Below are 11,182 nucleotides of genomic sequence, written 5' to 3' on the forward strand. Positions count from 1 at the left end.
ATCGTGTCACATAATCAACATAGTTGTTAAGTCTCATGTAATGTTTGTGTGAGTTAAATTGTTTTTAAATTAAGCATTTATTTTTGCTAATTCATAATCTTTTAATTTTTATTAATACATTCCGTCATACAAATGTATGTCTCATGCAACATGCCCACTTTATTTTACTATGGCTGTTTTCAAACCATATCTAATGCATTGACAACAGAAACAAACACGTTTCAATGCATCAGTTACTCAACCATAACCATCAAGCATACCATAGCAGCCTCTGCAGCAGCAATCACCCATCACATATGGCCCTTTAAAAAGCATTTACTGTTTTTTTTCTTAACATTGTGGATTTGTCTACAAAATATCTTATGACATGAAAATAAATCGCTTCACCCTATGTCTGTGATCGCTGCTTTTTAATGGATTTTATGTGTTGCTGTTTTTTGAAAACCATGTTACTTGAATACAGAGTATTCATCAGAAGTCCATATAAAAATTGGCACATTTGGGACACTTTATTTAAACCAGCAAAGAACTAGTTCAATTTTGTTAAATATAATTGCATCACAGATATAGAATGAATGCTGTATTTTCACAAGTTAACAGTGTATTGAGAAGTTTAATAGAATTGTTCAATTAATTGCTCTGTAAAGAAATACCTTTTCTTATTTACCAGTATTGGTTAAATGTTTGTGTTTTATTTTCTTTTGTGGTTGCATTTGAAGTGATTTATGGAACTATTATAGATTCTTGGATTTCTGTTCATTGAAGAAAATACAAAAGCCTTGAAAAAACATGTGGTCAAATTTATTTCACTGCAGCTGCTTCTTCCCAGAATATAATATTTAACCTCTTTAAAACTCAAACTTTAACATGCATACAAAGTCATCAATCATTATGAAATGGAATCTTTAATGCTCACACTATGTTTTTAGGAATCAGACGCCTAAGTCTTTACACATTCTTTTGTAATATTATCTAATGGCCCTAAACAATTACTAATGCGTTAATATATTAGTAACCAAAGTGCTTATACCAGAAAAAAAAATAGAAAATAAATCCAAATGTTTTTGTTTTGAAAGTTCCTATGTGCAGTTTATTTGAAGTGCCATTTATTTGACTAAGCATTATATCATGACTACATCATTCTGGCAAATTTAACATAATCCTTTTGTGGTTTTTTTGTGTAGAGATTATTTTTAATGTTATAAAATTATATATCAAATTATTAGAAACTCCTTGATTCTTTTAGTTTGACCAGTATATTCAAAGTACCACACATGAATTATGTTAATATTATACCTATTTCAGTGTTAAGACAACATGTAAAATTATAAGGTAATTAATTATTAAATTGACTTTGATGTGTATAAATTGAAAGCTATGAATGATTATACCACAATTTTGTGTTATTTTTTCTGAGTTCTAACCAAATAGGTTTCAAATAATTTTAGGCAATGTTTGTGTGGAAATTGCAAATTCATAGTTTTTCTTTTTTTCTTTTTAAGATTTATTTTGAATACTTTTTCATTTATAAGATTTCTGTCAATTGTCCAAGCATATATAGAGATAGAGATTCAATAGTGTTTTTTGTTTCCAAATATTGTACACTTAAAATGCTAGCAATTTATACATACTTCATAGTCTTGTTTTTGCTTTTGTGCTTGTGTATGTGTCCTATGGCCAATTGGATATAAATGTCATAGTGTTTTGTAATCTTTTTCAGAGGGGCTTCTGAACAATGCCAGGGATACAAGTGTCATGGATACTCTACCACTGAATGGTAACCATGGCAATAGTTACAGCATTGCCAGTGGAGAATACCTGAGCAACTGTGTGCAAATCATAGACCGTGGCTATAACCATAATGAGACCGCCCTAGAGAAAAAGATTCTGAAGGAACTCACTTCCAACTATATACCTTCCTACCTGAACAACCACGAGCGCTCCAGCGAACAGAACAGAAATCTGATGAACAAGCTGGTGAATAACCTTGGCAGTGGGAGTGAAGATGACGCCATTGTCCTGGACGATGCCACTTCCTTTAACCACGAGGAGAGTTTGGGCCTGGAACTCATTCATGAGGAATCGGATGCTCCTTTGCTGCCCCCGAGAGTTTACTCCACAGACAACCACCAGCCACACCATTACACCAGACGGCGGATCCCCCAAGACCACAGTGAGAGCTTTTTCCCTTTGCTAACCAACGAGCACACAGAAGATCTTCAGTCACCCCATAGGGACTCTCTCTACACCAGCATGCCAGCCCTGGCTGGTGTGCCTGCCGCAGAGAGTGTTACCACCAGCACCCAGACCGAACCCCCACCGACCAAATGTGGTGATGCGGAAGATGTTTACTACAAAAGCATGCCAAACCTAGGCTCCAGAAACCACGTCCATCAGCTGCACACCTACTACCAGCTAGGTCGTGGGAGCAGTGATGGATTTATAGTTCCTCCAAACAAAGAAGGGACCCCTCCAGAGGGAAATGCAAAAGGACCTGCTCATTTGGTCACTAGTCTATAGAAGACACAGAGAAATGTAAACCAACAAAACTGCTAACACCTGGTTGACTGTTCTGAGTTGCTATAAGCAGTGGTAATAATGTGTGTACTCCTAAATCTTTATGCTGTTCTTGAACAACAAACTCTCAGACTTTTTTTTTTTTTTTTAAACTGGGATTTTTAGGTCAGCCCAGGGGAGAAAGATAACTGCTGAAAGTCCCCTGTGTCCTATCTTTTCCTGTCCTTTCCCCCCTCAGATGGAGACTTCATTATGTTAATGAACGAGATATGAAGAAAATGGCGCTCATTGTGGCCTTGTTGAGTTATGTTGTGTTTGTTCTAACATCTCTGATGCTTTGTTACTATAATTCCAAGGACCTGTTTTTTGAAAGGCCAGAACAGTTTGACATTAGTAACAATGCTGCATCTAGATTGGAGTGCTGCTCAAACAAACATAAAAGCAAAGCAAAACTGTATCACATAGTGGTTTTTAGTCACTCACAACCTGAATTCACCACAGCAGGAATAGTTGTGGTATACAAAATAGAACAAAATTAATAATGAAATGGAGGGGAATTCTAGAATTATATGCTAAATGCATATTTTATGAGTTGCTGTATTAACTGATGATAAAACTAATGGCAGAAAAAAGATTGAACAATTTCTATGTAATGTACAGATACTAGCATTGCACATATAGTCTGCTTTCTGTTCCTCCAGAATTTAAGTCCTGTTAATGTAGTGGAAAAAAAAAAAAAGAGAAATTTTCTTTTTCTTTCGTGCTGGTCTTGCAAGTTTGTCTACCAGTAAGAGAGCAAAGTTTCTTTCCTTTCTCCTTTGTTTTCTTTCTTTCTTCATTTTCTTTTTCCCCTTTTCTCTCTTCTCTCTTTCTCTCTCTTGCTCTCTTTTTCTCTCTCTCGCTCCTATTTTCTTTAAAAATTCACTTAGCAAAAAATAAATAAATAAATAAATAATAAATAAATAATAAATAAAACTATCACTTTATAAGAATCATTTTCTAGTAATGCAAACAAATTATTTTTTACAAAAAATAAAATAAATAAAATTAGACTTCCTTCCCACACTATATATCTTTATTCAGTCAAAATATTTCCAGGAGCATTTTTGCAAGTTAGAGCAGGACAAACTTTTATGTTTAGAGTGCACATCTGTTGTAATGCAAGCATATTTGGCAACTGATTCATCACCAAGACAGTAGCTATGATTCTAGAAGTCAAGAGGTGTCAATAGAACTAGTGGGGCTTCTGCATGTGAAAAAAAAAAAAAAATGGTATCCCATAGGCATTAAAGTGCTGAATGCTCAGTCTGATCCCCAAGTGGGCACCTGCACTACCAATTTTTAAAGGGAATTCACTCTCTCATAATAAGAATCAAAAGGTCAAGTTATTTTGAAGTGATTTTAAAAAAAAATCTTCTGTTTATTAACAGGAAAATTTATTTATTTGACAAGATTTTAAGTAATGTAGGAATACAAGAGGTATATTAGCAGCACATACATTTTTTTTTTTTTAAATTTATGATCCATTTTGTATGGTCTCAAAGTTGGATGACCTCATTACTAATATTTGTTGTAAAAGTGAAACTTGTTTGCCAACCAATAAACAACTGATTGAGATTTAGTAGATACTGTATTGATGTATGTACTATACGGTTAATTATTCTTTTATTTTTCTCGCCTTTCTTTCCATCTGTTTGCAGTATATAAACTTTGCTAAATCCTCTACGGCCCAAATGAGCCATGCAAAAGAAATCAATCTGCCTAAATGAATAACCTAAGCACAAAATTATACAGCTTTTACAGACAAAGGACTGGAAAAATAGGATGGTCATGTTTCTGTTAGCGGAAATGAGATGCATAACTTACTTTCAAACAGGTTATATATAGGTTATTATGTGCTTATAAACCGGCTGCAGTCTCTTTGCTTATTATAAAAGCCAGATTCAATCAGATGTTTAAATATTGAATTTGGGCGGGGGGATATGGATTATTTTTTTCTTCCCTCCTTTGTAAGCTCCATTTCGATGTTAGAAATTTAAATTTACTCAATTGGCAAAATTGCTGCAAGAATAGCAGCAAAGAGAATATCCATTTCATAAAGATAGTATAAGACATTATAATGCTAATTTTTTCTTGTTCTATATAAGGAAAAAAATGGGAGGGAAAAAGGCCTTTCAAATAAACTTTCTGGATCTCCCAGTGCAGAAGAACCTTTACCACAGTGTCTACATATAGAGCCCCTCCTAGGGCAAAGTTAGAATGAATATGCCAAATTACAATTTCTCTTTATATTTTGGTGATTTATTTTTCTTTTTCCTTTTCATTTCCCAAAAATCTAAACACTATCCACCTATAAATTAGTTTCTTAAATTAATGTGAGGAGTAGTATGGAAAATAACCAGTCATCTATAAATACAGTTTTAAAATATATGACAAAAGGAAACATTCTGTGGTGGGTCAGAGTACACCATAATCTTTACATCACCTCAAAATATCTTATGAATCATTCCTTTTTAGTCATTTAACATGAATATTTTTCAGGTCTACAGATTTTCTTTAAATTGGAGGAGAACCACAGCTTTAACCGTTATTAGGTTTTCTCACACCACTCTATGGCAATAGTAGCACCTGAAATGTGGTTAGCCTATCTGGTACATAGAATACATTTGGTAATGAAAGTCCATTTTTTAGACTTGTTGAAGGTAACTTCAGAAACAGGAAAATGGTCTCTGGATTATGAGCACTTATGTTTGTTTTGCCAATCCAACAGTAATCTTTATGAGAGCAACTCTGTCAACAAGAAGCTAGTTTCACAGAACAATGGGGAAACTGCCTCACTTCAGCTTGCTGATGCTGCCAATTCTCATTTTTGATGTTTGCTACCGCCCTGCCCATTATCTTTTGTGTTTTATTATATGGAAATTTGAAGCAGGTAGCCTCCCAGCTATCCACAGACCAAGTTGAAGAACATCATTTGAATACATAAACTGGTACAGAAGGCCATTCAGTACTGTCAGTTACTACCAAGCTCTTACATCAAGATGAAAGGGTGAGATTTTTGATCTTGCATACATCATAACTGCTGTGCTTTCAGAGAACCTAAAGCTCCCAAAGACTTTCACAGGAAGAAATTGTTCCCCCAAGTTTTATGTGACTATAATGAAAAGAAAACAGTGGATAAAAGAACTATCTGTATACATTTCAATAGAAATGTGTGTCCTCTCTAACATGTCCTCTCTACACTAGCAGGTCTTGAATTCCTAAACTGGAATCTTATTATTCTATTTTTTTTTTTTTTTTTTTTTTTTTGTTACATGCATTTTCATGTGTAGCTATGGATAAATTAATTTTTTTTTTTAATTTCCTTGTTTTAACTATCACTTTTGGTTGAGGATATTTTCAGTACTCTGTGACATTCATGACCGACTTATCTGCATATTTCTCATGTGTTTATATGGTTTTCCATTAAGAAGTAAATTTGCAACAAACATACATTATACATACGTAGCACATTATCTGATAGCTGGAAGTAAAAATTATGCCAATGAAACAAAGAAATTATTATTTCCTGGTAAAATAATATTTTTATAACATTTTACACTTGATTTTTTTGTTTTTTTTTTCCCCTTTGCAGTCTATCTCACATAGTACTTTATCAGGGCATTAGCTAAGAGACCACATGTTTAGTTAATTCAGAAACTGTAGGAATATTGCTTAGCCATGTCCTAATTGATAACATTTATGGAGAAATCTAAAATTTGTGAAAAAGAAACAGGTTAAATTTCCGATTAAATTTTTGAGCACCCTTCTTTATTTCCACTCTATTAAAGTTAAAAAAAAAAAAAAAAAAAAAAAAACCACTATAGTTGAATAATAAATTGCTATGCTAAAATAATCATAAAAACAAAAAAGACTGGCATGAGAAAAATTATACTGAAACAAAAATAATCAGGAAAATTTATCAATCAAATGTAGGTGGTGGAAATGCCCTTAACTTTCTGCAAAACAAATTCACAAATACTCTAAATTAAAATGTAATTTATGATCTCTATTTTTAAAATCCCTGTGAATCTAAAAATGTTCACATATTGATGAAAGATCTTTAAAATTTAGTATTTTTTTAATTTTTAATATTAATCGGTGTGATAAACTTTTCATGATAATGGAGATAAAAGTGTAAGTGAATTAATAATATTTACAAAGAACCTGTAGACTTAATTGTAGGCAATAATTTTAGGCTTTTTCCCCCACAAAAGTTCAAATCTATTGACTGGTTTGCTTGCACTAAAAAAATGACATTAAAAACTTTAAAGGCTGATTTTCTGCATAATGTAGAGACCAAACGGGAGAGAACGAAATATTTTCTGGGTTGTCTAAAGATCAACTCAAAACTAGTCAATAATCATGTTTGATTAGTGAAAGAATAACTAGTTTTTAGAAGTTGTCTATCAGCACTGTACCAAAGTGCCATTGCTTGGGATGTTTCTGGGGGGAGAAAAGGAAAAAAAAAGAAAAATACTACAGAACTACTATGCATGTCACTTCAAATTTAGAGAGAGAGAGAAGGAATCCAAACCCTAATTTGATTTTGCGCAATTCTGAAAATACCGATAAGAATGTCCTTTCTTCTCTAACAAAAATACTTGAGATAAAATAACAGTATGTATGACTTTAGTATATTGTAGTAGTACCAAGATAGGAAGATTTAATTAGTTCATGTTTAATAATTCATAACTATAACTTACCACATAATTACTATGCATTCCTAAGTGATACTTTAAATATATCTTGTTAGATTTCTACACATCCATAAATTACTTAGAAACATGGAAGCACAAGAGTGAAGCAGCAACATTGCAAAGTAGCTTAGGGAAGTATTTTTGTGCAAAATAATTCTACATGAGAAGTTTCTTTGAGCTCATAAAATACATTCAGTGGATCCCAACTATAAATTTAATTTTGTAATAAGCAAATATGTCCTTAAACTATCTGAAAACATTGCTAAATATCTATTTTTTTTTAAATTTCTAAACTAGTAGAAATGAAAAAGTGTTGGTAGCTGCTTCTTTCCTGCTTAGACCATAAAAGGAATCTTTTCTATTTACTAATTAACTTGATTACTTCCTCTTTGCTTTAAAAAGGAAATCAACCTTTCACCTTCACCTGTACATATACTTGCATACTCTGATTCCTTTTATTTACAGCTTGCAGAGGAAATAGCTTATTTACAATATTGCAAACTTTATGATTTCTGCAATAAAATGGGTAGTTATTATGGTTTTGCATATTTGAAATAAAGTTATTACTAGTTCCTCTTTTTAAAAAAAAAATTAAAAGTCAGCATTTCCTAAACATCTAAGACCTTTAAGTTATTATTTAAATGTCTTGATTTCAGCTATGTTTTGATGTTTCCTTCTCTCAATATACTATATCACGGATTTTTTTTCTCATTTAATTTATGTCTCAGAGTATTTCAAAGGTGAATGCAAACTATGATTTTTAAGAAGGCATGTGAAAGGAGAACTTTAATTTATATGAAGAAGTCAAGGAAGACTATACAAGAAAAAAACTTCTGTTGGGATAATCAAATCTTTTTGAACAGAAGAAGAGAACCAAGTTGGCAAATTTACAGTGACGTAGCAGGACCTAAATTAGAGTTACAGAGAAAAATTTTCCAGGAAATAATAATGAAATCATTTAGAGTTATAAAAGTCTTAAACACTGTACCAAATACTATTAATGAAAAAAATAGAGTTTACCATATTATAATTTTATCCTACTCATGCCACAGGAAACACTAAAGACTTTTAACACTATACATATTTCTTGTCTAGCTACACCCTCTCCTAAGGAAACGTGAATATTTTATAAATGTTTCTTAAATACAAGTATTTTTGCCTCGATTCACTTTCACTCTCTAATCTGCTTACTCTCTTGTATGCCAACACAGTTAATGCTACTAGTAGCTTTGTACCTTTTAGAACTTTATTACGAATCTTTCTAATAAACATTAAATTAATATTAACTTGGAATTATGTACATTGTGCAAAATAATTCATAACCAACAGCAATATTCATATTACCAGATAACTCATTATATATGAATATTACTTTGAGACTGAACAAATAATTGACCTGCTGAAAACATTACTCTGAAGTCCTCTCTCTTCAATTATTGTAGTCAATTTATAAAATTCTGCAGACAGTTGTCCACATTATGTGTTATCAGAGTACGCCATAATCAAAATGTGTCTACAAGTATTTCCAATGCTTTTTCATTCTAAAACGCCAAAGGAAAGAGCTTGAAAGACGAGGAAAGTAAAGCCAACTTCTAAGGATCTAATTTAGATAAACATCATTCACAATGAATAATTTTAAAATAAGATGTTCCACTATGTGATCTAAGGGAGAGGTTATTAAAGATTTACAGTTAGTACAATATTGGAGGATTGTAAATTTTAAAAAGTTTTAAGTTTGCTTCAATGGCCCAAGACTGCAGAATTTCACACTACATTGGCAAGGAAATATGTTTAAAATCCAGTAAAACATGTTTTAAAGCTACTTAAAGTAGCTTTTTAAAGGTTAAGAATTCCTCCGATTCTTCTGAAGGTAAAACTGGCAACATGACTATGGCTTCAAAATGAAATGTCTTGGTTGACCTCAAAAAGTGTTTGGCAAAATTCATGAAAGACATCAAGTCTTTAACAGTAGGTTCAAGGTCTTTGGGGATGGAGCTCAGAATACAGTGACGACAAGAGTGTCCTCTTACGCTGACCACTGCCTAGTCTTCTACAGCCTTTCTTTAATGCCGTGAATTTCAAGTTGTTACAATGACTTGTGTTTTGAATGACATTATGAATCAAGAAAGATGAGGAAAAATCATTTAAAGTTGGTTTTCATGCCTCATTTAAGAATAAAGATTTCCTTTACCATCCTAAGTAATAAAAGATGATTTGTCTTGAAACAACTGTGGACAATCAGAATGTGTTCATTTATAAGTAAGTCCTTTTTGTACATTCTAACACTGACCTTTGCCTAGGAACTATAAAATTGGGAATTGCAGAGCTTGATTTCCCTTCATTTGGCTTCTGTAAATGCATTGGAAAGTAGAAGGATGATTTGGAAAAGTTTTTCATACTGTTTTCCCACTTGCCAAGCATTAAATCTAATTCAAGATTATCTTTTAAAAAATGATAGTGTATTTTAAAAATGAACAGCTAATTAAGTCATTTCTCATTGATAAGGGAAATCAGATTTTAGAAACAAGAATATAGCTATTGCAGGATTTGGTCTCTTACCATTCTCATATATTTACACATGGCATTAATCTTATTATATACACCTACCAGATTTCAATCTACTGGATTTTTTCCCTTGTACAACCTTCCAACCTTTTGTCCCCCTTAAATGCTCTGTACAATCACATGTAAAATCATGAGCTACAAACCTCAATAAAAAATGTCAGTGAACAATAAGTGATGTAGTCACTGTTATTGTATGGTAGTACCAAAACTTTGGTTTTGGGACAGTATTTCAAACTGCAGGACAATAATTGAAATATGGACTCCTAATATATGTCCTTACTATCCCCAAACCCTGTTACCCTACTCTTCACACATTGGAAATAAAATAAGAGGCTTTTTTTTTACTTTCCTTTATGTTTTCAGAGAACTGGTGTTTATAAAGCTATTTGTTTTTTTCCAGGAAGATAGAAAGTTAAATTAACAACTTACTGTTTGCCCTTAAAATTTGTCAGTAATGAGATATAGTCAAATGTAATCTATCTGCTGCCTGATCTTATTTCTCCTTATCTCATACTTGGGAAATGGACAGTCAATTACCAAAGAATGTCTGGTCCAAAAGAGAATTTGGAGATTTGTTTGTGCTATGACATGCCTTTCTTCTTTTGAGTAAAAGTCACAGTAAATGTTACTGAATGTCTTATCACAAAGAGAGATGTTCTATAATCACCATTATGTAGTGATTGTAGACCTAGAGTGTGTAGTGTGTACCTGGAACATTACATTTTTTTCATTTAATCTTCCCAATAATGTGGTAAAATGGATTTTTTTCATACTCACTGTATAGAGGAAATTTAAATTCAGATTCACAGTCATAGAGCTGTCTAAAATCCATTTTATTCTTTTTAATCATGTTATAATGCAACTAAATGATAGTTAAAAAAAAACCCACAACAACAACAACCCTTTTCCTTTAAATAAGGGGGAGAAACAGGCATTCAAGGAAACTGAGAAACCATTGATCCTGCTTCTAAAGAGCTGAAAAGTTTATGTAAACTCCATTTTCCTAGGCAGTTGAGAGAGACATAGAGATATCACCAATTCTATACCTTTAAACAGATTACTTTTCTACTAGGATTTCTCATCTCTAAAATAAATACAATATCTTGTATGTGGCATATAATGTACCTGGAACACATGAAATTCTCATCCAGAAAATTCTTAAACAGATTCTGGGTTAGTATTAAATAGTACTAATAGTTTCTGTCATTACCCATGCCCCCACCCACCACCACACATAATGATTAGAGAATAGTAGTATATTTCTAAATCAAGTTCTAGTTAAAGTTCCACTCTGTTATGTATGACTGGGTCATTTCATTATCAGAGATGTATAATAACTACAAGTTTCTTAGTCTTTTTTC

At 32.3% G+C, this 11,182-nt stretch overlaps 1 protein-coding gene across 30 annotated transcripts in view; it reads left to right on the forward strand.

Annotated features, from left to right (window-relative positions):
• Positions 1–9,992, forward strand: part of ADGRL3 (adhesion G protein-coupled receptor L3) — a 756,105-nt gene extending 746,113 nt beyond the window's left edge. For 23 of the 30 annotated variants that reach the window (XM_088791127.1, XM_088791132.1, XM_019743744.3 and 20 more), the window contains one exon: positions 1,721–9,992. In XM_088791127.1, the coding sequence (XP_088647253.1) occupies positions 1,721–2,520 (800 nt within the window). In that variant the 3' untranslated portion in view covers positions 2,521–9,992. The remainder of the gene's footprint in view (positions 1–1,720) is intronic. The other 7 variants (XM_088791158.1, XM_019743751.3, XM_074324503.2 and 4 more) reach the window with 1 other exon arrangement.
• The last annotated feature ends 1,190 nt before the right edge of the window (positions 9,993–11,182 follow it).

The sequence above is a fragment of the Rhinolophus sinicus genome, chromosome 1 (genome assembly GCF_057876585.1).
Source record: "Rhinolophus sinicus isolate RSI-liver-muscle chromosome 1, RSI-T2T, whole genome shotgun sequence".
Taxonomy (NCBI): Eukaryota; Metazoa; Chordata; class Mammalia; order Chiroptera; family Rhinolophidae; genus Rhinolophus; species Rhinolophus sinicus.